At 50.4% G+C, this 26,338-nt stretch overlaps 4 protein-coding genes across 4 annotated transcripts; 2 read left to right on the forward strand and 2 right to left on the reverse strand.

Moving 5' to 3' along the window:
- Positions 1-1,158: 1,158 nt before the first annotated feature.
- Positions 1,159-7,385, forward strand: EAH_00000140 (ulp1 protease family, C-terminal catalytic domain-containing protein, putative; the record flags this gene model as incomplete). The annotated part of the gene is made up of 3 exons (XM_013397875.1): positions 1,159-5,520; positions 5,853-6,437; positions 6,609-7,385. The coding sequence occupies 3 exons, from the start codon at positions 1,159-1,161 to the stop codon at positions 7,383-7,385; spliced, it is 5,724 nt and encodes a 1,907-aa protein (XP_013253329.1).
- Positions 7,386-7,942: 557 nt separating this feature from the next.
- EAH_00000150 (hypothetical protein, conserved) lies at positions 7,943-9,466 on the reverse strand (the record flags this gene model as incomplete). The annotated part of the gene is made up of 1 exon (XM_013397876.1): positions 7,943-9,466. One exon carries the CDS (start codon positions 9,464-9,466, stop codon positions 7,943-7,945), a length of 1,524 nt encoding a protein of 507 aa, XP_013253330.1.
- Positions 9,467-17,811: 8,345 nt separating this feature from the next.
- Positions 17,812-20,524, reverse strand: EAH_00000160 (hypothetical protein, conserved; the record flags this gene model as incomplete). Its single annotated transcript, XM_013397877.1, has 5 exons — positions 17,812-19,178; positions 19,291-19,405; positions 19,665-19,758; positions 20,197-20,296; positions 20,500-20,524. The coding sequence occupies 5 exons, from the start codon at positions 20,522-20,524 to the stop codon at positions 17,812-17,814; spliced, it is 1,701 nt and encodes a 566-aa protein (XP_013253331.1).
- A 4,040-nt stretch (positions 20,525-24,564) lies between these two features.
- On the forward strand, positions 24,565-26,275 carry EAH_00000170 (ankyrin repeat-containing protein, putative; the record flags this gene model as incomplete). Its single annotated transcript, XM_013397878.1, has 7 exons — positions 24,565-24,601; positions 24,880-24,949; positions 25,109-25,283; positions 25,383-25,425; positions 25,674-25,813; positions 26,046-26,084; positions 26,195-26,275. The coding sequence occupies 7 exons, from the start codon at positions 24,565-24,567 to the stop codon at positions 26,273-26,275; spliced, it is 585 nt and encodes a 194-aa protein (XP_013253332.1).
- Positions 26,276-26,338: the final 63 nt, after the last annotated feature.

Below are 26,338 nucleotides of genomic sequence, written 5' to 3' on the forward strand. Positions count from 1 at the left end.
TCTTATTAGCAAGTTCTGTCTAAATGTGAAGGTGCAGACACCCCATAATAATAGCAAGCGTTGATACATGCAAAGTGAGGAAGACTTTGTGCTGGGTACTCGGTCTGTGCCGCTACTGTGTTGGGCCTCCGCTGATAAGCGAGATAAACAATACGGCATCAAGCCAGGTCAGTTTGTAACGATACTTAAAAATAGTAGTGCACCTGCAAATTCACCAAGGAGCGGTCCCGCGACTAATATGCCAGTTTCACAAGGGAACTGAAGTACTTGTCGGGGGCGCCAGGCAATTCCAACTAAGAGTTCCCCGTGCGTTTTCTTCTGTGTATTCCACACTATATGGCAAAACTATATCGAATTCAACGCTGCTTAGGGATTACATTTCCTCGAGTGCGCAGCCGACCAGAATAATAGACTTGGGGGAGCGAGTACTGGAGGCTCACTCCAGATTGCGGGGGCTTCGAGCAGAGCAGCATTAGCCCCTTCCGCTTGCTTCCAGCATTTAAGCAAACACTTACTACTCATATTTCAAGGTGTACACATCTCTTTATTTGTAATCTTTAGCCGTCAGGCTTTTGGGGCCCCTCTCCTTGGAGGCGGTCTGGGGTGAGCTTGCGGATGGCCAAAACCCTTCAGAGGGTAATTAGCGTAGCAAATTCAATGGATTAGATAGCGCGGGCTTCGTTTCTGCAACCTTCGTCTACCTATAAGCTCCAAAATTTATGGTGTCCACAGCCCTCGGTGCCGCCACAGTTATATGTTTCCAGTTACGTGGAGCCACTGGCCTTGAAGGGAAGGGGTGCTGGACTTCGCCTAAGGAGCAGATCAGTCTGTAGCGGCTTGGTACTGCTTTTCACTCCCCATTTGCTCAGGGGACGACATGAGGCGGCTGCTGCCACTGCGAGGTATTTCCAGCGGCAGGGCCTGCTGTAGCCAAGAGGCTGCTAGAAACAATCTAGAGGAGCTATGGAGGGGCATTTCCGGCCTCAGCCTGCCCTGAAGGGCTCTCCTGAAGAGGTCCTGGGAGGAAAGTCTGGTCTATGGAGCCGTCTTCCTCATCAACGTAGTGGTTGCGGGAGGTCCAGTCCCCACTGCAGGGAACGGGAACCCAGCCCACCAGCCTACACAGGTATAAAACTGGGTCCAGAGATCCCTCAGAAGATGCAAATTCCCAAAGTACCTCCTCCACCAATTGAGCTGTGCCCATTTGGGGACCAACATACTGCAGCGCTTCCTGAAGGGGAACAAGGCTGCGTGCTTTCTCGGGCGCAGAACTGTTTGCGGGTCCCGCTACAGCATATAAAGCACTTCGCTTCTCAGGGTGATGTCGCTGCAAGTGAGACGTGCTGCGACACTTCGTCGAAAAACCCGGTTGTGGCGCAGCTGGTTACGGGGATACGTGCGCAACCTCGGGGTGATGGACTTTTATCATCTTGTCGCAGCGCAGCAGGACTGCACTTTTCTCGGGCACAACATAGTTCGCTGGCTCTAAGCTGCAGTGGCCCTGGGGAAAGTTTGGCAGCAAGAGGACCAGCAGGATCATCATCAGAAGCAGCAGCAGGAAGCAGCAACTGGGCATTTAACAAAACAGACGGAGCCCCTACTGGATCGCAAAGCCGCGTAGCATTGAAACAAAACTCGAGCGAGCTAACGGGAAGCACTCAAAGAGAAGTCAGGGAAATGCAACGTGATTGCGGGTTTCCGCGTGTCGCTTTTTGTGAGCCATTGCCGCCGGGAGGTCACCGAACCAACCAAATGGGGGATGCCCGAGCGGCCCCCTCCACCTTAAGACAAAACTGTCCAGCATTTCTCGCGAGTAGTGGTGAAGACGGTCAGGCAGGCATAGGAGGACCAGGGCCATCACCTGCAGGATCTGCAGTATCAGCGGTTAGAGGAGGACTTCCAGCGAATGCGCCACCTGCGGAGCGTCTACCATCTATTGGCGGATCACGGGTGACCCGCAGTCAGACAGCAGCTGCTGCGCTGACCGAGGTGGTCCGAATCGAAGATTCTTCTGACGAAGAGGAAGGACGGGCGGTCGCTCACAAGCAGGACGTCAATGCCTCTGAAGGGGAGACTCACGACAATGCTCAGCCCACAACTAAAGCTGCGCATGCAAGGAATGTCTTCAGTTCCTTGTCTGGACTTCCCCGGGGTGCCATGGAAGGTGGAACGGAAGCGGCGACTGCTTTTCTTATATTGGTGGCAGCACTGGTTTGGGCGGACGGGCACTGTTGTGTGCTTAGTGCCGAAGCCCTCAATAGGGCTGCAGCAGAGTGTGCAATGCTGAAGCCGCACCAGCATTACCGGAGCAGCAATGGAGGGGTATCAGCTTCAACAGATGAAGCCAACAGAATAGCAGCGGATAGACGTGAGGACACAGGGAATGGGGTGCTGGTGTTGCAAGCAAGCCCTGAGGAGGGCGGCATTTCGCTTGATCTGTGGCAGCCGCTCCCAGAATCGGCTCCGGCGGCTCCAGAAGCCGGGCAAAAGGTATGTTCTGGGGCCTCGCATGACAGGCCAGCTGAGTTGACTTCCAATGACGGCCTAGTCGGCATCCTTTGTTTTCACAAGAGCATAATTTCTCATGTAAGGTGGATACGCCTCGCCGCTGCAGCGGCTTTTCCAGACGTCCAGAAGTCAAAGCTGGGCGAAGAGAGAGGGATAGATGGCGACTACACTAGTTGCAGCAAAACAGTGCGTTGCTGCTGCTGCCGTGGGGGTAGTACAGGCCGCAGGAGCCTGCATGCAAAGGACAAGGACAGGAAGCATAAAAGAACACGCATAACGAAGGCACAAGCTAAACATGGAGAGGAACAAGCCGGCATCAGTTTTCACCATAGTAGCGACCGACGCAATTTGCAGACCACTGTTGACAACAGCAGTTGCCATCCAGAAAAGACTGTTCCACCAGTTCTCAATCTATTAGCCCTAAGTAGTGATGTTGCTGCCGCGCCGTGCTCCCCGTCGGCAGATGCAACGCAGCCCATAAATGCGCTGCCGCGTGAAGATACTTTGACAGCTAGAAGTGATTCGACTGATGCGGATGAGAATGCAGGCCCCAAACCGACGAAAAAGAGGAGACCCATCACATGCAATAAGAGCCTCTCAGAAGAGCCGAAGGATTGGCAAGAGGCTCTGGGGAAACGGTGTTCAGGTTGCCACCACAGAAGACAAAGCAAGGGTCGCAGCACAAACAAGCCGGCAAGTTCTACTCAGAGTAAGCCGAGCCACAAGTGCAGACGGGAAAGAAAGGAACGGGATTCTAGGGAGGAAGGGTCGCTTTGGCAGGGAATTACTACTAGGGGTTGCTCCAGCCCTCTCCAGTCCACCGGATCCTTTTTAATGGAAAAGGAGCATATGCACTGGATTCCTACCCCGCGCAATGCCCTGATTGTGACAGATGGAAAGCCTTTGCTTCCGACGTGCGGCATGGCGCCTTCATTAACATCCACCCAGTGCGACGCTAAGAGGGATGATGCAGCAAGTAGGGGCAAGAGGGACAGCAGCAGCAATTGGCCCGGCAATTCTGGCAGCGCGGATGATCAGGATGTGGCGCGTGAGCAGTATTTAGCCGAGAGACCCTCGAAATTTGAAGATATTTTGGCACTGTGCCCTGGTGGAAGCAAAGAAAAGCAGCCAAGGCAGAGACGGGAGGCACGGGAACACCGAAAGGAAATTCGACCCCCGGATGCGCCTGCCCGTGAATCGAAACTCCATTGCGGCCACAATCTTAGCTGTAGCAAATGCCGAAAGGCCTCCGCCCGCCACTCCTCTTCACAGACAGACCATACTGTTCCCGTCCTCTGCGTGGAGCTTCAGCAGTCTCAAGCAAACCGGTTACACTGCAGTGATCTGCTTCAAAAGGTACTTGAGCAGGAATGGAAGAACAGTATGTGCTGCCACGCTTCATCCCTTCAGGAGGGGCCTCACAGCACAGGAAATCCACACGGCTCGCTGCGCAAGGCCGGTCCCCAGAACCCCGCAGCGCACACCAGAAATTCCAGGCACGGCAGCTCACATGCGCAAAGCGAAGTGAATAGTAAGAGCAGAAAGAGTAGGGGGAACAGCGACAGTAGCAGCAGCACCAGCAGTCCCAGCATCAATAGGGACAGTTTTGGCGGCAGTCCCAGCATTAGCAGCAGCTTCAACAGCAACAGCAACGGCGAAATGGCTCATGGGCATTGCCATGTCTCCAGGAAGTCTCTCACGGAAGGCGGGCACGGGGCTACTGACGGACCTCAGTCCCCCGGCACCGGCAAGCGCACCTCTAGGTCCAGATCATCCGCTCACAAACACGAACGCAGCAGCAGTTCACGACGACGCTGCAGGAGCAGCAGCAGCAGGCGGAAGAAAGCACGACCTGAAGTATCATCCACCTCAACTGTAGCAGCAATGGTTGCTGGCTGCAGGAAGGCTTTGTGCCAAAGTCCAGTGAGGAAGTCGTTGCTGCAGCGCGATAATGGTGGCGATGGCACTACTGGCAGTAGCCCCAAGCAGCTCACCCAGGATATATCCAGGAACATCGCAGGCTCTGTTGGAAGTTTCACCGACGGCGGCGCTCATCAAATGCTTAATAATAAGGATGGCAGCAGTACAGAGGTCGTGCGATCCGCACCAGCTGTGGGCCTCTCGATGACAGGAGAGAAAGCCGCTCTCGCCATCAAAGCAATTGACGAATCTTCTCCAAGGATGCCGACGGGAGACCCTGGGAAAAGGGGCCCCTGGTTACTCCTCTGCATTGGCCCTGCCTTGCACGTCGCTCCCTCAGAAAAATACACCACGGCAGGAGGGGGAAACCAGAGTTGCTCACAGCTTGTTGAGGCAGAGATGGTTGTGCACGATGCAAGTTGTTCACCCCCTGGAGACCAGGGTAGCAGCAAAAGCGGGGCCAAGGAGGAGGAAGTTCCAGCTGGCTGCAAGAAGGACTTTTTGTCTCTCTTTGAGATTCTGCGTCCATCTGATATAGAAGCTGGAGCCATTCTCGACCGATTTCGGATGGCAGGGGCAGCTGGTGAACCAGCGGATGTAGCTGATCTTGCTGCGTTCTTCATAGGATGCATCACAGAGCATAAAGATGCGCCTGCAGAAAATCAAGAGAACGGCAGTAAGCACCTGCCAGAAGTCGTATCGCACGTTTCCAGGGTGTTGCGCAGATTTTTAGTGAGTAGTCTTGGGCCGTGGAAAGCACTGTGCAGGGGCAAAAGGGCCGTTCCCAGTTTTTCGGTTGAGCGCTTGGCGTCGTCTTGGAGGGCGAGAAGGCTTCGGGCTGCTGTGGATTCATCGATAACCGTCGGAAGTGAGGACCTACGGAATTTGTCGTTGGAGCCTGCAGCACCACTTTGCAGAGCTGCAGGGGACAGTGCAGGCGTCAAGGGGCAGTCACCAGCAAAACCAGCGGCGGCTGCATCCCCTCCCGTATTTGACCTGCTGCTAGACGACAGAACTTTACGGCGCCTCAGCGAAAAGGAGTTCTTGGACGATACTATTATCGATTTCTGTCTGGGGTTTATTGTTGACCATGTGAGCGAACTCGCTTTCTCCCTTACGGCGCAGCTGCGTGGTCTGCGATGCATTTCAAAATCGTTTGTCTGAGCCCTGATGAGCAGTTATGCTAACCGTGAATTGATATTGTACTTCTAAGCAGAAAAATCATAGATTGTAGCGAATGCTGAGGGGTTGTTAATGTGCCACTTGTATGACGTTTGTATTTTACTTTTGCTAGGACTGGATTCCACCCATGTTGCTCTCCCGATTTGCCGGGCATTTTAGTCATATAGTTGGGGTTATCTATTTCTTTCTGTTCTTAAGTCTGCAAACATGACTGCCCTTTTTAGAGTTGCGTATGGATGCAGATTCTGACGCCGGAGGAGCGGGTGCGTGTGCATATTTCCAACACTTTTTTCCTCTCTGCCCTCATGGAGCAGAGATGCGAAATGGAGGCGCACAGCCGCTTGACTCGATGGCTAAAGAAAGAGCTCACGCCCCTGCCCAAGAAGGACTTTATATTTATTCCTGTCCACCACAAGCACCAGCACTGGAGTCTTGCCGTAGTAGTTTACCCGTGGCGCGCCCTCAACCCCTCCCAAGCCAACACAGCTTGTGGGACTGTACGGATACCTTCTGAAAAATCTGTGTGTAAACCTGGGACCAGCAGGCCCTTGGGTGGTGTCCAACAGACTTACCCACTGGATGTTTGTGCCCATCAAGCTAGCTCCAAGGGGTCACCGAGAAGCCCTGAGGCAGGAAGGGTTGGGTCCTCTCCACTCGGGAAATGCCGTGGGGCTGATGCAGGGCATGCACCGGCTTCCTTGAAGGCCCCTGGTACGCACGCACAAAGGCCGTCGTGTGAGAAGGCTCGGCTGTTTCACGTGGACTCCATGGGTCTCCGGAGCGTCTTTGATCGCTGCCGTGGCCGGCTCAAAAGGTTTTTGCGGCAAGTGAGTTAGTGCCTTGTGAACAATAACAAGAGTGCCGGGATGCGATACGTTCGCGCTTAAAGTGTGGCAATACACTTCGACTAGCCTGTTCTAGCCTGACAGGAGCAAGTGACCCACATACTTGCTTGAGTTGCGCCGAAATACAGTCCGGTCTGCTTCTGTGTTTTGTAGGAGTTCGAGCATCGGTGTGGTGGTGAGCTGAAGAGCGGCGAGAGGGTGGAGCTGTGCACGGATAGTTGCTGTTGGCACGATGGCCATAGCTGCACCTTGCACACACCACGCCAGCAGAATGGGTACGATTGTGGTGTGTTTGTAGTTGAGTATGTGCATTTTTTAACGCGCAACCTCAATGCTATCGAGACACTCCTTGTAGGCCCATCGCGTGATTGTCAGTCGCATCGCTATGCTCAACAGCCTGCAGCTTGCACGATGACGTCTAGTACCTACGGGTTCCGTGGCCGTGCTGATACTGCAGTTGAGATGACTAGAAACAAGGGCAAATTGCTCGAAGCTGCTTTAGGCTTCCACTGTCCATGCATGGAAGCTGGCTCTCCAGCGCAGATGCCCCCAGATGCCCGATCAGCATTTGGGCTACCTTACAATTTGACAGCTCGTTTGAATGAGCTGCGGCAGGCGCACACAGCACTACTTGGGTCCCCGAACACTCAAAACTCCAGGCAGCGCGCGCTGCTGCTCCAGACAGGCGTTCCTCTAACGCCACTCAGCGCGTCTCAGGGACAAAGCGCAACTCAGGAACTAACTCCCCAGCCAGAGACTGGGCTTCATGGCGGCCATCATTTGACAGGACTCATTCGGCTTCCAGACACTGATGGGATTGGGGAGTCAAAGCAAAGATGCATCATGTGGGGCCCTTTACCGCTTTGCATCAGCAAACGGCGGTCGTCCCACACGAAGTGGTTTTCACAGGACCGCGTTACTGAAAGGTGAGCGCAGAACCGTAGCAGAACTGTAGCGCACTTGATGCACATCTGCAGCGAGGAATGGCTGGCAGTCAGCCAGCGGTGAAGCGAATGTCATGGATTGGGAGGTGATGAATGTCGCAGGCGCTCGCAGTTACACAAGATGTTGCTGTTCATGCGACAGAACACTCGTTGGCGGGAAGACCCAAAGCTGATTGCCCATCTCAAGTCTTTGTTCTTGAATATTGATGTTTCATGACATTGGATATCCCAGAGAGAATCCGGTAGGGAAAACCGTCTAATTCATAATTTTGACCCACTGGTTCACTACTTGACTGCAGCCAGAGCTCTGTTATACGCAGCGGCCCTAGAGGTCTGCGCGGCTGGGCTGAACGTCTTTCTTTCGATTAGCAATGCAGCGATGCGAACGAACTAATATTTTCCACCAAGTTTTAACTTTAAGGATGTGAGAGGTTGACTTTTCGAGTTCAACGCACTTCATATCTTGACTCTTACTGCGTTTTCAATGCGTAAGGGCTCTACAAAACACTATTTTAAAAAAAGTTGCGGCGTGTGCCAGTTTTTTCAAAGCAGACGAACTTCCGTTGTATATGGTGGTTTAGAGTAACCTGAAAGTAATGCGTTAACACTGGTAACTGGCCGTTTCATGCTTGGGAGAGGTGCTCCTCGCCCTCCAACAAATAGCTCCTCAGCACGATTCGTGCCTTCCCAGTAACTCCGCAAGTGGGGAGCGATAGTCACCACCGTGACCCACGGCACTGTCGCATTTTGGGGAAGTATAGGGTGAGTGTACGAGAAAAAGCCATAGCTTCTGCGCTGCCTGAACTGCTGTGTGGTTGGGATATGCTGCATCCTGGCCCGTTGCAGTGAGAATTGCTGTACACAATTCCATTCTTGTGGCCTTTGTTGCCACTGCCCTATCCACTGTTGCTGCAGTAGCTGGTGGACAGGCTCGCTCTCTGCCGTGACTGCCTGCGTTGGCAGGAACAGCTGGTAGCTAGAACCAGGGACCTTCTGCTGTATTTGGGAAGGAGCGCTGAAGGGGTGCAGACGCTGTGGCTGCACTTGAATCGTAGCGGGCTTCCATTGACCTTCTCTGGTATGCTCGGATGTGTCATGGGAAATAGTAGGGTATGCGGTGCCTGCGTCTAATGCGCTGGAAAGTGTTGGAGACCGCCGCGTTGGGTGGTGGTCGTCGGTGGCTTTCGATGCGCCAGGTCTGCGACTTAGTGAACCGGGCTTCATTATGTGGGCAATTGGGATTTTCTTTTCTGTACTGTGGATGGAGAGAAAAGGGGGCGCTTTTGCTGGCCATGCCTGCCGAGCGACGAAACAGAATTGACGTAGGCAGCATGTTTGGCGCACCTTACCTCCAGGCTGTTGCAAGCAAGCTTGTGATTCGGTGCCGCTGCGATCCACGCTTTGCAGTGTTGATGATCCATCTTCGGAATTGTTGAGTTTCAATGAAGTTATGCAAGGGATGACTTTGTTTGCTTGCGATGCTTCACGGGCGGCGTGCCCTTCGTGATGCTGCTGGCAGTGCAAAGAACTCAACGGGGGCGTGAAGTCGGAGGCTGTGCCGTCTCTTCCTCCACTAAGAGCACAGTTTTGGCCTTCCATCTGCTCGTCTATCATTGAGTACGATGAGCAGATAATACCTTCTGGCCCTTTTCGCGGTGGTCGTGAGTCCTCACAGTACGGCAACCAGTCAAAGGCCTTTTCGGTCGAGCCTTCAGATGGAAGCTCTCCACGACGGAGGGGCGACGACATAGTGGTCTGCGATTTTTCCATGTCGTTGCTTGGAGAACCGTGCTTCTGATGAATTGTTGAATATCCCTGTAACTGCTTTCCCTGGAGAGTTCTAATCTCGCCCCCTTCTAGCCCCAGCATTCCTGTGGGCAGCATGGAGTAGTGTAGGCCCATTTGCCGTAAAAGGGTGCTGTTTAGGAGCTCAAATTGGTGTTGCAGTTCTTGATGCAACTGAGCTGCCTCCCGACGTTTCTCCGCACAGTGAAGCGATGCTTTCGGCAGCTGCTGCATGCATAGACACTGACTCAAATTCAGCGAATGACCAGGTGAAGTTTCCATTTTCCTGATCGTCACATGGCAGCCTCGGACCCAACACACTTTGTGTTGTGCGTCCAGGACTGTCGGTAATAACCCACCGCCGTCGAAAAGCTTTCTGCGGCCCTTCTTAACCTGAACTCGCATATTTGGAGCCAAATTGTAGGAGAGACTATGATAATCGGAGTATGCGCTATGGTGGAATTATAGTCGTTGACGGTTTTATCAGGGCCGCCAAAGTATTTTTCCTCACTCCTTCAGAAGTTCATACTGCCTCATGAGAAAATGCTTTGCTGAGCCCTCGCCACTCCTTATGGGACTTTCCCGAAGGCAGGAAGCTCGCTGAGCGAAGTCGATTGCGTGCAGCGACAGCTGAGTAGCCGTGCATGCGGGGTTTAGCGTTACCAGCAGTACAATGCTTGCGTCACTATGCAGACTTCTCTGCAGCCACACCGCAACCCCTAAATACGTCGTTTACAGGCATTGTGACTCGCCATCTAAGCAACTATTTGGCAATATTATGCCGTCGCACGTAAGTGGAAACGGACAGTGTGTAAGACTCAGGCAAAGCAGGACGCCTTTAGGCTAACAAGCAGGGAAAAGCCGTTATGTCTACAGAAGTTTGAGCGCACCGCGAGGATGCGCGTAAGGTTTGAGTAGCGGTAAGGAATCGGAACATCTGCACATCCATTCCCATCTCGTTTCTTGTTAACGGCTGCCTGAATATCGCAGAAAGAACAGGTCGCTATTTTAGCGATTAACGTGGGTATTGGATGAGAGCTCTGTTGTGCACGAACTTCGATCGAACAGGCCCTCCAAACACTTTGCCAAAGGCCAGAGTATCGTGACGGAAACGGAATGCCCGTACCTCCCCACGCCGCTGTTCCTCCTGCTTTACCAGCGACCCGAAACAAAGACTGCAGATTACCGCAGCCATAGACGGGTATGTGGCCTCCAGGGTGAAAACTGAAGTTACAGCCTTTGGGTCTGGCTTTCGTGCATCATGACTGCAAAAACTGTACCTTAGGAAGAATAATGACTTGTTGATTACAGTGCTCTCGGCGCAGCGAAGCTGAAATCAGCCAGAGAAAACCATCTTGGCGGAAACAAATAATCCATCATATGCATTTCAGGTTGGTGCGAAGCTTTCTTCTTGTCTTTACTGACCGTAAAAACGTAATGCCGAGCATATTTCCCTTCATACAGTGAGGTACAAGCCTAGTGTGAAAATTACTTTCTTTGTCTGGACGTCAGTTGCACCGTCTGGCTGACGGAGCCTAGCTGCAGGGCAGCGGGACATTCTTTCAGAACCAGCGAGATCTACAAGAGTGAGAGTGCTTCTGCCGACCTCCAATCGGTTTCGCTTCCCCATGCACCATATTTCCGATGAGACGACGAGCCGCGTGAAGACAACCACGTGTGATCTGTAACATCAAAAGGACGCGCCCTACGGTGACAGCGAACGATTTGCTTCGCTGACTGACTGCCTCGTACCGAGCGGCTTTCCGCAAGGAACTGTGGAGAAATAAGTGATGCACCAGGTATAGTAATTGCAGACCAACCTGGATGACTTGTTGTTGTGGTTGGTGGAGGCTACCTTGCGTTTCTTCTCACACCTACGCGCCCGCATGGACGGGATTCAAGAATGTACCACTGTGTTAACACTAGCTGCTCAAAGGCAGACCAATGCTGCAAGAGAAACGTTAACCGGTACTTACTGGAGCAGGATCTCTGCAAGTTCGCCGCAGTCCAAGACAGTTACTTCGCACAAATTTTCTACATGAAAGGTTCCTGTGTGGGGTGTCTCCTTCACCTGTATGGCATCCGAGCACCAAGAGAATGTCTTTTCAGTTGGTCTCATACACAGCACTGCAAATAAAGTTCTCAGCAAATCTCGTACGGACGGTGCGGCGCTGCGTTGCAAAACGTTCCATCATTCGTAGGCAAACTTAAAATATCGTCGATGTGCCGAACCCTTGAATGAGCAACGGTGCCTTACACACACGCATCTTGGGGCTTTCCACTCCAGTACATGAATCGATTTGCCCCAGTAAATCGTGCACCTTCTCCAAATAGACTTCTACAATGGAGACGCGAACTTCGTATTGCTGAGTTTAACAAAGGCGGCAACGATACCTGCAGATGTATTCCTCTTAGTGAGGCTGCTTTCAAACAGTGTGAAATTGTCCGAAGAAAATTCAATTAAGCGTCAGACGTGTGTTAGAAGGCACTGCAGGCCGTTTCCTTCCGGCATCCTTGACGGCTTTAGTATTAAATATGAACTTGTCGAGTAGCATCAGCGGTAGCTTTCCGCACTGTTAATTGCACATCAATAATATTAAATTCTTAGAATAAACCGAGCATGGACCTCCATAATGTATTTCGTTTAGAAAAGTTCTGAACGCCAACGCATTCTCTTAACTTGGTGAGTGTGTACGAAAAGAAATAAGATGTTCTACGCCCAGCTCATGTATCATATATTTCGTTCACCTCAAATCCCTAACAAAAAGGTATTATGGGTATACTCATAAGAAACAAATAATTCTAATGGGCACTGAGCCCCAACATTGATGAACGCATATGTCATGGAAATGACATATAGGTGAACATATATATATATATATATATAATATTCGACAACGCTGCACAACTTTTCAATTATTTTCGTAGGCTCAATGCACAAGCCAAGGAACTTATTTCACTTTAGTAGTACTAATAGTCCCGTGCTACCTGCGAAATGTAGTTTCCAGTCCTACGCAGTATATGTTTTACGTGTAGCACGCTAAGAAGTATCCGCACCTGGGCCGTAAATGAACCATGCACTAAATAAACTTACGATGGTGGATACCTGGTGTCTACGATGAGCAACTTGCGCCTCATGCTTCTCAACGAACCTGAAGATGTCTGTGGAAAAAATAAGGCTCCAGACAGTTAAATCGTGACTCTGTCAACGGCTCAAAAAAGTGACCATATACCATGTAATTCCGCCTCACCCTTCATGGATCGCATCAAAATCCCCTCGTCATTTGCATCTCCGAAAACACTGTAGGACTTTCCGCTTCCTGTTTGCCCATAAGCGAGTAGGCAGCAATCTGTCCCTAGTAGGAAATCCGCACAGAAGTTCTTTCCGCATGTCTGCTCCCTCCATATTCTGTGGCAGTATATTTACTGTGCATGGAGACAGCCACTGGATTGCTGGACCGCGAACGCACTCTGTGACAATCAAATGAATAGACTCCACGCATCTGAACGCAAATGAACGCGGAGTGCGTGTTATGCCCTACCGTCAATAACTTTCCGCACCAAAGGGAGCGCCGCCTGTTCGTAGACGACTCCGGTGTCATCTATTAATGAAGACACAACACCAAAATAGCGCTCTTTTAGGAAACGGCCTCGACCCACTTCTCCCCAGGTGCCGAGTTCAAGTCTCGTTTCGTCCTCTTACCGAATTGGTCTTATGAATAGTTGTTTGGATTCATGGGGCAGCAAATGGTTGAAGGCTATCGAGTTTTGTGTTTTGGCTTGCCATGGCAATCGAAACAGCCGCTGAAGGAAAGCTTCGGCATGCGGCGTAGTCTAGTGGAGTCATATCCGTACGCGGGGGGCCTTAGGAGCAGTTCCTTTCTGTTAGGGGAGACCGACCAAACGCTTTCTATTCCACGAGCCTCCTGAGCTTGATAAGGATACACAGATCCTGAACTTGCTGCATCGGGGCATAGCCAATGGAGATTTAATGCACCGGTTCACGCTTCAAGCTGCAGCATGCGCTGAAGTGGAGATAAGTTGTACTACGCCTCTGCTCTTTGTCGCATCATAGGTGTTAAAGAAAGCAAAGCCAGCCTTGGTATGTGAGGAAATAGGTATTAGGGCTTAGCCGAACTTCTTCCGCAGACAGAGGCCGCAACCGGACAAAAACTTGGACGCGGGACGCAGGTTCTTCGGAGACCATCTTGGTGTATGCTGGTATGGATGCAAGTTGGTTATTCGTAAATAATGCAGAATTCGTGAAGAGCTGCGTTTCATGACTGAAGAAGGTGTGCTGACCTTCAGGACAGCCTGTCCCTGAAGGCGGGATCAGCCACAGGCAGATCAATCCAGCACACTGGTAAGATTGGGAGATTTTTCTCCTGGTGACAACTCGTACAGGGTCTGTGTATTTATTATGCGTGAATGCACAGAGTCCATGCATATTTCAAAAGTCGAACGGCATTTCAGGACACCTAACCTAGCCCAACACCCCGGTACGGCAATTTGTGGGCGAGCCAGTGACCTGCGGCCAATTTCGAAATTGGAACCCCTATGCAGCTGCGACAAAATTATATTCGAGAAGGAAATATTTGGAGTAGCACACCGGTGCAGTTCTGGTTCGTTCAATGACCAATCACTTAGTTGGCGGTGCCAGCTTGCGGTGATAGGCAGCTGAGGATTCATTCAAATCATGTACGTAACCCTAACATCTCTGTCTTCTGCAGCGGTGAAGTGTACAAATGAGCATCACTAGCTCAATTCACTATTCTCTATAATGAATACAATGCGGAAAGGCCTAATTTGCTTGCACCTTCGGGGTGAATAAGGCCTGACATGCCGTCGGGTCACCTTCCAAAGTTCCTAAAAACGCTGCTCTCGTGAAATATACATCAATGACAGTTCCACCCTGCATCTATCAAGATAGAGGCGTAGTTGCTTCTTTTGCTCTGCTTGTTGGGAGGACCGTTTTTCGGCGAAGACTGAGTCAGCCCGGTGCCAGGCATTATTGTCGATCATTCCCGGGGTACGAGGCATAAAAGAAGCCCTGAACAGCCAAATTTGCATTCATATATGATGCGTAGCTACTTGGAAAAGTCTTGCCGTGGCCCCTTACTGGCATACCAACCACCAGCCGGTGGAGGCAAAACCTTTCTAGAAAGTTCCTTGCAGAAAACCTGGTTGTACATTGACGTGAATGCATTTCAAGACGTGGCAGACTGTGTTGCAAGCCCCGCACGAACCCTGAGAGAAAGGGTTCACTTAGCAATTCCTTTTACGCAAAGGCATCTAGCTTTTAAGGTGGGACCGTCAACACAAAGGTTGAAATGTCCCGCTTGAGTCATATCTTGCGATCCGCAAGAAACCCTTCTGTCAGCCGTAATTCAGGGACTATTCGACCACTTTTGCAGCTGCCAAGCCTCTCCAATTTTCGCTAAACATCGAACACAGTCTAAAAGAAAAGAAAGGTCTTCTGCATAAGTGTCCCGTTCTAGGATCCGCAGACACAAATTTACACTGGATAATTAAGATGTGTGAATTGTCTGTGTTATTTGAAGGGGACCTAATAGGTGAATCCGGTCACAAATTTGGCCTCCCGCCCCCTCGAGGTGAGGAGGCTGGCGGCTAAGTTTGTGATCGTACCCAGTTGTATGGGAACAACAACGACGTGGGCCTGTTAACCCTCGATCTTGTGTGGCAATTCCCCAACAATCTTCGGGCTTCTTATTACATAGCTTCCACCTCCCTTGAACAGATCACTCCGCTTGTGTGCGCAGTTGGACATGCTTGCACAGTGTTCACAATTGAGTGTATGAGTTGTCTACTGTACGCAATAATGGCGCCGAGTACCAAATACAGCTGCTTTTGCACCAGCGTCAAGGGCTTCTCTGCAGCATGCTGCTAGCCTCATTTCTTTCATTGTCCACCTTCCCCCCGCCTCGCTGCTAATGCGGCGGTGGCTGCGTAGTCTGACAGTCCAGCTTGGCTACCGGTACTGGCACTTCAACATAGCGTGGCACATAAATGGGAACAGGAATATCTATGTACGTCGGCGAGAGACGCGGAGCGGCGAAAACCTGCGAATGAGCATGTGGGTTCAGCACAACGCACAGTGGTCGCAAGTGGTATATCTGTGTATATAAGTGGTGACAGCTTGATTTTACGAATATCACTTTGTACCTAGCATTTAGAAACTGCATGCTTCTGATCGCAGGGGTTACCGCCGCAAATCTACGTATGCGTACTGTCGTTGTGATCCGCTTGAGATGCACGGACGCAGTTGTTGGTCGCATTAACTTCTGAGTTTCTGCATTGCAGAACGGCAATGTAACTCCTGGTCTCTGGCTATAGCCCGCGGCCCTTAAAACATCATCTCGGGTGTGCACGGAAGGTGCATGGGGAAGGGAGTGGTCTGCTGCGTTTTGCTTGCACAGAAGACGCAAAGACATACGAAAGCACAGAATATTCAGGTGGAATGCCGAGCTTCAACATTAAGAGCAAAGCAGCGAGACAAGGGCCGTGGTACACCAGATGCTGTTTTACCTCCTCCATCTCCATGGGCTGCCGGAGGGAAGGCGCTGCATGAATGTTTCCCGTACGCAGCAATTGAGGTCCAATATCAACACTCGTGCTAAGGCGGAGTGCTAATTAGTGCTTCAAACCGAATAGCACGCTCATTTGTATATGCTCTAGGCGCGGTTCCCAATAGGCCGCGAATGGTCACTTCCGGTTAGAGGGAGCAGAGCCGACCACTTCGCGCAACTGGCGGGCGACCACTCACTGGGCTATATCAAACATGAAAAACTGTGGGGGAAAACAACTTACTACATGCGTCGTCGTGACTGCAAAAGACAACGACGGACCGCTCACGTGCGGCAGCAACTCTACAACAGCTAGACGATGGGCTCCACCGACTGTGGGGCTGAGAGACAAGCACTCATATTCCAGCTCGCTTATAAGAAGCCATCCTTTGTTGAGGAACAATTACTATCTGTTGGTTCGTTGCAAATGCGCAATATCATAGATCTCATTGCCACCGTTTCATACCACATCCCACACCCCGTTGCCACCCCAGTTCGGTACACAGCGACCCTCCTCCTCCCCGTTTGGGAGAGCTTTCTTCACCAGAGTTGCTTGTATTTCAGAGCAAGAGTCAAGAATCTTCTTCTTCGTAGTGGCATCCTGGAGGGTGCAATGGTTGGCTAAGACTCGTTCCTCTAGCCGTTTTTATATTCAGCGATGTTGGCCAAAGAATCCGCCGTGGCCGTCACAAACGAAAAGTACCCGCTGGGAGTTTTTTTGCGAGCTAGAGTATGGGACGTATAAAGGCCTTGTGGTAATAAGTGGACTGCTGAATACGCATGAAACTCTGCACCACACGCTACGACAGCTGGCGCTGCATTGCCTACAGAAAACCGCACTATCAGCTCCTGGACACCAGCGCAAAAGTGAGCTTCTTCTGCAATGCCTGACTACTCTTGCATGGACACGCTGACCTACAGGTGACTATCTTTAAGGGGTTCAAGCACCAGTGGCTGCCGCGTGGCAGGTCCAAAATTAGAATAAATCACCAACTGGATCCGCTTCTGTTTACAGGAAACTCCGAGCCTCCTTTCTGCTGCAAAAAATACAATGCGTACAGTAATTCGCACCATGCAAAAGCATGCTACGTGACACACACGTGCAATCAACTCTTTAGAGACCGGATGAAAAGATCCCTCAAAATTATCGCGGAGGGAGTACTCACGTTCGCTTGTGCATTCGACTAGTCCACGTAGGTTTAGTTACTCTCAGGCAAGAGGTATGGCACTGAAATCTTTGAACAGTTTCCCTTCCTCAACAAAATTTCACCAGTGAATGGATTGAAGCCGTGGCCCTACTGCATGTTCACGGCATTCTGCCAGTGTGACACATTCTTAAGGGGCTAAAATGGGTCCGCTTGGCAAGCAGCTGCTCTGTGAAGAGGCCCGATAGGAGTTACCAACACACACACACACACACCAAAATGTCCAGAAAACTTTGGCCTTTGTTGAAAGGACGTCAAATAATCCCACTCGCTCCCGCCATAACGCTACTGAGGAAACGGAAGAAAGCTGGTACCTCATGCGGAACAACCGCAAAAAAAAGCACGAATCAGCGTGAAGATTCCGTGCTTTCCTGCTTCTTCCAGGTAGCATTCGTGGAAATGGCAGCACTTGTTCCAAAGTCGGGGGCTTGGAACTAAGTGCGGGCGCACCTTATTCGACGTTGTCTGGCGAGTTGGAGTCCCCATTCCAGGCCGCATATTTGGGTGTACTCTCCAGTCGATCACCTTTCGACAAAGAGATCCTCTGTCTGGCGGGAAAAGCAGCCTCGGTTGGTTCTGTTGACAGGAGCTCTTGTTAGCTGCTACGCATCACAGCCCGTTCCGGCTTTGGAGATGTGTTTAGATCTGCTGATCCAATGTTCTGGAGAGACCGAGTTTCTGTCTGTTCTTTCGAATTAGACATAGATTAATCTGGGCTTTTCAGGTGGGTACTGGACTCTCCCAGCATCGACTCTCGGGTTGAATCAGGATTGGCTATGTCAGCGGTAGTTACATTTTTGCCTCCGCCAGACTCGTCAAGCGCAGAAAGTTTTCCTCCTTAATCCCTCCCAACTGGAGTCTGCTCTTCCGCCTCCATAGAGCTTTGCCGTGAACCTGCTGTCTTGCTTTTTTCTGCTGCTCCGTCGGTTGAGGCCAGCTGACCTACTTGTGTTTTCAGCTGAGTGAATAATCCAATAGGTTTGGAAGTAATCTCTCCTCTGTCCGGAGGCATATGTGGGCCTTTTGCCTCGGCAAAAGAGTGCCCCCTGCTGCCCTGCGAACCAGTTTCCTTCGATGTTTCCGCTTGCTTGCTATGGCCATCAGGGACACTGATTGCACTTTTTGGCGGTCGGCGAGCAAATGCAGAAGAGGCAATGCTGCAAAATCGTTTCGGCAGAGTATCCTTCGGATCGGACTTCGTAGCGGTGCGATCGTACGCCTGCATAAGCACTTGAGAGGGTGAAGCGATTTTTGCATCCTTCCTACAGCCTTCGTGCTGTGGCAGTGTTATTCCAGAGTCTGTGTGCGCGGTATCTTCCTTTTCTGCCGATGCTTGAAAGCGAGAAACTTTCGGAGACACATCCTCATAACGAAAGGAAGAAAGCCTCCCCGTGGACTTTGCAACAGGCGAACCCTGCGTATGCCCCATCGAGTCGGATTGCTGCGAGCCGCCTGCCGGTCTGCTAAAGGCTACCGGAGGTGAATTCACTGCAGAGGAACTTTCGCCCTCTACAGGCTCCCTTCTCCAGTCGTCTGGGTGTGATGCCAAGGCCTTTACAGTTACTTCAGCAACGGGCGTCCGTTTTGAATGGACCAACGAATCGGCGTGCCAATGGCCGCCAGATAGTCTGTTGAAGGTTCCAGAAGGCAGCTTCCCTGCAGCAAGTAGTACGTCGTCCGCATCGTGTATTCTAGCATCCGTTTGCAAGCGTACTGGTGCTAGGGACTGCGCATTCTGTGCGAGGTCATCTACAGATTCCGTGGCCTTTGGTCTTCTCCTGCCATAGACGCCTCTACTTGGAGGGCTTGCTGGCTTTCTTTTCGTTAGAACCGCTTCCTTTCCGAAGGGAACTCCTGGATCTAACACAGGTGACTGGGGATAACCCCTGCTGAACTCCTTTTTCGTTTCGTTACGGGGTGGCGACGTGAGACCTTCTCGAGTTTTCGACAACGATGACGACTTTGGCTGGTGTGGTGCTACCCGTCCACCTACTCGGCCTGCACCTGCACTCGGTTTTTGCGTCCTATCTTCGACATGCTCTCCACCATGGAGTTTCTTTGATGTTTTTTTGTTATTCTGGTCCCGTTGAACCCTCGCTAACCCATCGATCTTTACACCTCCCAATTTTCCTGCATCACCGGAACCTGAATCGCCGTGGATTTTCTCTGCTAAGAGAGCCCCTTGGTCGAGAAGAAACAAGTAAACTGAGCAGAAAGCAAAGTGAAGGTTCTCTATGCACACGCATTAGGCACCACACTACCAAAACCATCGCTGCAAATGGGCGGATGCCACTGATCAAAGCTACACGTGCCTTACCACTGCCACCCGGGCGGGTGCAGTCCAACGCGGTATTGCCAGAGTTGCTGATAGTGTTGATGTGCCCTTTGCTGGTAGCTCGTTGAAGTATTAAACTCACGACACCGAGCGAAGCCTGCGTAACACCGCACAGCAACCCTAACATCGCCCCACAGCGGTTACTTGAGGTATGCACCCTGCGCTCCGTTTGCTTTGCCACATGTTCCGTTACAGGTTTTGCTGAATAATGCAGGCAAGCAATGGAGATTACGCAGGAAGCCACTCGCACGATGCAGGAGGACAGGACAGTAAGGGCAAAGTAGTGCATGTTTTACATCTGCCGCGCATGCCATCATCAACAGGGTCCAGCCACTGGGGAAAGACCTTGCCTCGACGTCAATGAAAGGATCTGCCAGCAAATAATTCAAAAGCCGTTCTTGCTGCAGGAGCAGACACAGCTGGGGAGTTGTGTAGATCTCTCCATAGCCTCTGGCGCAAACAGGAACCGCATAAAAGACCTCAGAAATCAATTTTTAAAAAGTTCCAAGGGACGCCAACCTTCTGCCCAGGCTTCTTCACCTTCTTGAAGGAACCTGGGCATTCCCACGGTCCTCGAGGCCTCTATAGTAGCGATTGCCTCGTACGAGGCGTAACATCACTTACGGTTGTCTGTAGGTGCAAATTGGGGTATTCCAATACGCCCGGTAATTGCGGAGACTGTCCAGGTCACCCTCTGTGCATTACACAATATTGCAGTCGAGGAAGCGCACAAGGGAGGAAACAACGAAGCAGTTGGTTGAACCACGTCAGTGGTTGCAGCTTGACGTATGTAAAGATTAAGTGTGGAGTTCTGATCATCGTGGGATGTTTCAAAAGGCGCTTTAGAACAAACAGAAAACGTCGTCGTCAGCGGTGCGTCACACTAACCTGCTACGGCATCGTATAGCTCTTGCCTCCTTGGCAGTTTTTTCGCGAAGCGACGGTAAGGCGAGCATGTAGTGACACAAAGATGCTTCATTTGGTGGTCCTAAGAAAAGCAGAAGGGAGTGAAGTGTAAAGCCACTGCAAAAATTTTGGACAGAGCGACCGGCTCAAGTTGCTGCGCTGTCGCGAGATGGGTAGGACCAGCTTCGATGGTACTGAGCAGATCATTTGCAATGGTGAAGGTTGTTTATGCATAGTAAAACTGGAAAGCAATACGGCACTAAACATACAGTTGCCCAGCCTTACTTCTGGAGCGGTCATCTTGACCCATCTTCACACACACGAGAAAAGTCAAGGATCTGTTAGCGCAGGAGGGTTCGTACGAAGGCCACGACCAGCTAAGCTCCCTTCCTGTGCAACCAACTACGTAGTTTAAAGCCACCTGCAACACAACTCCAACTGTACTTGTAGATCTTTTGGCCGTTTTACATGCACTTGAGCTGCGGACAGAAGTATAGACCATCGTACGGAACATGCGGGAAAAGCTGGACATGCATGCAGTAGCAAGCCCGTAAATATTCCGAAAAATGGAACATGGCTGAATTTATTCTTGAAGATTTCCCTTAGAACGCTCCGATAGGTCGAAGTATATTGGCGATGCTGAGGAAACTGCGTCGATGTCCATCGCGGTCGGTACCGCTTCGCGAGCCCTGCATACTCTAGGATTGAAGCACGTACTACCAGGGAACCATCGGGAAAACCTAACCGCTTCCTGATAGATTTTTTTCTCATAGACTCTCCATAGACCCGTTAAGGAAGTGGAGCAGAGCTCCCAACCAGACAACTCGTCGAGGCGCCGACGGCGTTGGAGGTTATCTGGATCATTCATTCCCTGCAGAGGAGTCAAATGTTTAGTTAGAAGTGGAGAAATGGTGCTGTTGCGTAATAGGGTTGAGAGATCGAGGGCGCTCGCAGCTAAAGTTGTAGTGTTTCTCCTCCTCGTCGGCAGTTGTCCAAGGCCGACACAAGCGTACAGATATGCAGCTGCGGAGCTTCACATGATGAGAAAACGCCCTTGGCTGGCACATGCTACACAGTGAGGGCCGAAAACCCTCAGGAATTGAGAAAATCAGCCACTTAAGTTTAGTTCGCTGTGGTACTGAGAACGTCCTCGCTAAGGTCGCCGCCCAGTCAAAACATCCCAGCCGGGCAAGTATCAGGACAGAAAGAGCAGCAACGGGAGGCGAACGTGAATGACACCGGATAGGTATAAAAGCAAGGGGATGAAGTATTTCCACCAGCAGTGGTGTTTCTAACTTATCTAACGAATTCTCCACTCTGGTAAACTTTGGAGGGAACTTGCAGGAAACACCATGTTCGGAAATTGCTGGACTAAGGCCTGAACGATTTGATCTATTGCGGCTTCGTCATCCTCGACGCAGAGTATAGCCCTTGCTTTGAGTAGCCCTTCGAGGCAGTGGACAAGACCTACACCTTGGTAAAGACAGCTAGAGTTGAATAGGAGGGTCAATATAGTTGACCCTCCTATTCACCTAAACTCTGCAGAGCAAGCTATATAGAGTATCGGATTTCTGTTAGGAGGCTACAGCTCAATGAGGAGCCGCGTCATCGTCTAATCTCATCTCAATTTGAATTCACTCTACCACGTTTAACTGTGAAATTATGTGATCCATCTTCAGACTGATCTCCACAATAACATTTTTCGAATGTCGATATTGTGTTATTGAAAAGAATTGAATATTGCTTTTTCATTAAGTAAAATTCCAGCTAAAGCAACGTGCAACTAAGACTTTTGAAAAGTAGGAGAGGAGCATATTTCTGTATCAAGTATATATGTAGCAGTTCTTTTTAATGGTATTCCAAATTGAGCAAAATCCTCAGGTGGGCCAGGACCTTCCCCACGTGGTATATCCTCCCCTAGGAAACCTTTTAGCTTTCGTAGACTTAGATTTTACTAATAATTACTCCACTTAAGCTGCCACTCACTTCTACGTTTTTATTAAAATTTTGCAACTTTGCCCTTGAAGTATAGATCGTTCCGCTATAGGCTTGAACAATAGTCTCAACGGTTAACTATTTTTTCATTTTTAGTACATAATTTGTAATATTTCTTCGTGGTGCGTTGGCGCTCTGCTGCTGCATGTAGGCGAAGGGACGAGAAGAATAGGAAAAAACAACACTGGGTAATCCTCTCGAAGAAAGGTGTAGCTTATATAGCAATGGAAACTTTGAGGGGCAACAAACATTAAGGCGGTCAACTTATAGTCGCTTTTCTTAGATCAGATAAACTGTTTGATGTTCATGGGCGTCTTCCGCTGTGCGAGTCACAAAGCAGCACTCTACTTCGAGTTGCAGCAAGGGAACAAATCAAGTGAGACGTTTTCAACCCGCTGCTGCTTCTGGTGTCGTAAGTAAGCCTCCCCCAAGGCCAAATTAGCACAGCAAACTCGGTTGTGCAAGAGGAAGAGACCTACACGAAAATTTAACTGCACTGGCCCCTCTTGGGAAACTCTTATACCCGCAGCGATGCAAGACGAAAAAGGCAATGATGGGATGTCACTGTGCTGCCAGTGATTTCGCAGGAATATCTTCGACAGAACCCGCTGGCAGATGTGGCCGTTCTGGCCACATCTGTCAGCGGGTTCTGTCGAAGATATTTCTGCGCCTCTGTCCCGGCCTGTCGCTACTTAATGCGTCCATAAACTAAGCCTAACCAGGGAAAATGCATGAGAATGCGTGCACGAGTGTCCTCCTAGATCTAGACGCAGTCATATTGCATCCTTTTGTGCAATTGCTGTTTCTGAGTTTCCTGTTGTTCCCATGTTCCCTGGCCTCTGATTGCTGTTCCAGCAGTCAAGGTGACAGTTGATATATCCCCAAAAAATCACAAATCCAGGTTGAACACCCTCGTTCATATTAAGATGAAGGCATGATGTCTCTGCTTTCGCTGGTATGTTCACAGTTGATGCACGCCTGCCACTAGGGCTTTCCGCGACAAGGAGATTAGTGGGGTTTCCACGACATTGTTATTTGGGCAAAGTAATGGACATCTTGCAACATATCATGCGGCACTCTTAATAGGAGGTGTTTAATCGTTTTTTTCGTCACTTCCATAGTGCGCCTTGTTATCGCCTTATGTGGTGCTTACCTAGTACTTGTTCTGCAGTCTGTGGTCGCAAGAATGACCAGAAGGCTACAGAAGAAGGTAATGGTTGAGGGCGCAAATAAAACTGAGAGAAACGGATACTATTTACACTGAGCGCTGATAAGCAAGGCTTAGCATTCGGCCCCACGGGCTTCTGGAGTGTAATGGAACATTCGATTCATGATTAGCACATGCCCTCCCGCTGGCCCCGCCTCAACATGACGAACACTGACTAACAATATGCTTGTTTTCGCAATGTTAGGCTTGGTTCCCTAGTGCCAGGGGTTGCTAAAATAAAACAACAGAGCGCGCAAGCACTGCTGCTGCCGCACATTTGTCCCCGTGTCGGCTTCATTCCCCACAAAGGTGCACACTGTTTGTGTAAATGGGCAGGACGGAGTAGCCAAGGCAGTGTAACCTTTATTCTTCGTGGCATGTATGGCCTAACAGGGTTCGTGGTGCTGATAACTGGCCCCTTGGTTGTTTTCTGTTCGACGGCATCGGTTCCGTGGCTCGCTAGATTCGTGCCACGCTGCGGGCAGCTGGGAATACCTTAGCCATTTATTGAGAAGAAAAATACACAGAAAAAAAGCAAACTATGAGTGAGTTTGCTAATTCTTGTAGCTAGATGATGTTTGCAGGTCCACTGGTTCACCTAAGCGCCGTTGGCTACCACAGTAGCGGGCTTCTGGGCACCGCGAGCAGTGGGCGTATTCCTGACCAAATTATCTTCCCAAACAAATAGCCATTCATTGGGTGACATTACTAAGCTTTCGACAGGAAGACCTAAGCAAAGCCCTGCGCAACACTTGAGTAGGGCAGTTTTCAAGGGAGACTGCAGGGTATTTGAAGTGTCGTGGAACTGCAGAAATCCCGTCAGGAGGCTTTTCATTTTTGCTTTTTACGTTTACACTGCCGTCGACGGTCTAAATCTGAACTCTCTCGTTCTGTCGGTGGTGCCCTGTGGAATTAATATTTCGTTCGCTCCGCAGCGGCGGGCATTTCAGCGGCTTCTGCTCACAGTCGATGTTTGACCTTCCATTACTCCTCTAGCGGCCGTCATTAGTTTATGCAAGCAATCCTTCCCAAGGTCCTGCCTTACCAGCTTCAGGCTGTTTAGATTCCCCGCTAACAGGCGAACTTTGTACCACCCGTGCTCTCCCTGTGGGCCCCGTCAAGCCTTTCCGATTTGGACGAATACAAAGATGGCAGCGTTCCACATAGAGAAGTCAGTAATCGCCAGTAAGCCGAAGTCTGAACTTGAACCCACTTCCAGTGGGGGACCAAGCTTTTATCCCCTCGTCAAGGGGCGCGTGCAAGTGCAAGAACACATTCGAAAGACAGAAAGAACAACGCACGTTAGATTCAACAGAATATGCATGAACATTATGACAACTTCCTGCAAGCGAAACGCCAGATTTCTTGGTTTGACCAAACTGGCACACGACGAGAAGAAACCATCCCCTCTGTGTTTTGGAGAAATACAATTTTGCCTGCATATTTTATTCTGCTTTGATCAGATGGCGACTTGGGAACGGTAAAGGCGATGAAACGCTACTGGAACCAACCGGTATCCGACATGGACGAGAAGTGAGAGTAGTTTGTGCGCTAATTCCAGACGAGTGCTCGCAAGAGCCGTGTTTGAAGATCTTCCCGATGCTTCGAATTGTAGCATTTGTATGTGGCTTTATCACTAGTGTGATATTCCCTGTTGGTTTTCCTCATGCTGTTCTGTGTGGCGCTTTTCAGCTCGAACGCATCAAAGTATACTTTATTGCAGATGGCGCTGATGTTGCAGAAGAAGAAAGTTGTCGAGTATCTCCTCCCACAACAAGACATTGACTTGAACACCAAATCCACTGATGGTACCACGGCGTTAATGATTGCATGCGACCTGCAGGCAAGAATCGGCAGCCCTATTAACGTTCCCCTTAGACGAGTTCCAGGGTGGCCGCAAGCTAAGCGGCACACCATATGTGTCTTGAATTAATTGTGAGCCGATTTGCTGTTCGATGCACATCAGGTCCCCATAGACTGGGTGCAGGCAATGCTGGAACGAGGAGCAAGTAAGAGTATTAACGACGAAGATAATGATGGCCGTACTGCTTTGGATCGTTGCGAGAAAGGCAGTCCAGGTATATTCTCAGCCGTTTCACCCATACGGGGGCGGTTCCTTTCTCAATTCTTCATCATTTCCTCAGCTTTAAGTTGGCCATGTCCGCGTTAACACTGTGTTCACGCTAGTGACGCTAACAAATATCCCTGTCCGTTTGAGAGGTGTTGGCTGCCCTCTGTTGCGACGTTTCCGTCTCAGTGTACAACCTGCTGCTGAAATACGGGGCGACGCCGCGTCCTGAGAAGCCACCAACTCCCCCACCTGAGCCAGAGCCGGAGCCAGCAACCTCCGCTAAGGAATCAGTTGAGACGAATGAAACAGGAACTAAAAGCACGATTGTAAGTTGGTGATTCTCCACCAGGAGGAGTTATTACAGCCTGAAAAACCAGTTCACAACAGGGAGCTTCAAGGCGATACATAATGATGCGACTGTGCATTTTTTGCTGTGCTCCCAAACCAGCGTTAGCTAGGCACGAGTTCTAGATGTCGCCCGTCTGCATCGAGTTTATGGGCAGGTCGAAATGGTCTTCAAAAGTCCTATCTTAATGCTGTGTGCCTTTCTGTGCTCAGCCAGAAATCATAGTCATGAATGACGATGCGCCCGGCCTGGTAAGGATTGCTTTAGCGTGCATATTGAGGCGCAGACGACCTCACTTTGACAGCATTAAAGAATTTCTGCGCCCTTTCATGCATGCATCTCATTTGTCTTGTTGATGCAGGACCAGCACCCTGGTTTCTGGGGCTCTATGTGCGGCTGTGGCGGCCGTTCACACAAGACGGAAGAAGTAACTGCTCTGTAATAACTACGTGCCTATCGTTGTTGTCAATTCTGCGTCAGCTATATATATATATATATATATATA

This window comes from Eimeria acervulina, genomic scaffold (assembly GCF_000499425.1).
Source record: "Eimeria acervulina Houghton genomic scaffold, Eah_scaff1, whole genome shotgun sequence".
In the NCBI taxonomy this organism is placed as follows: domain Eukaryota; phylum Apicomplexa; class Conoidasida; order Eucoccidiorida; family Eimeriidae; genus Eimeria; species Eimeria acervulina.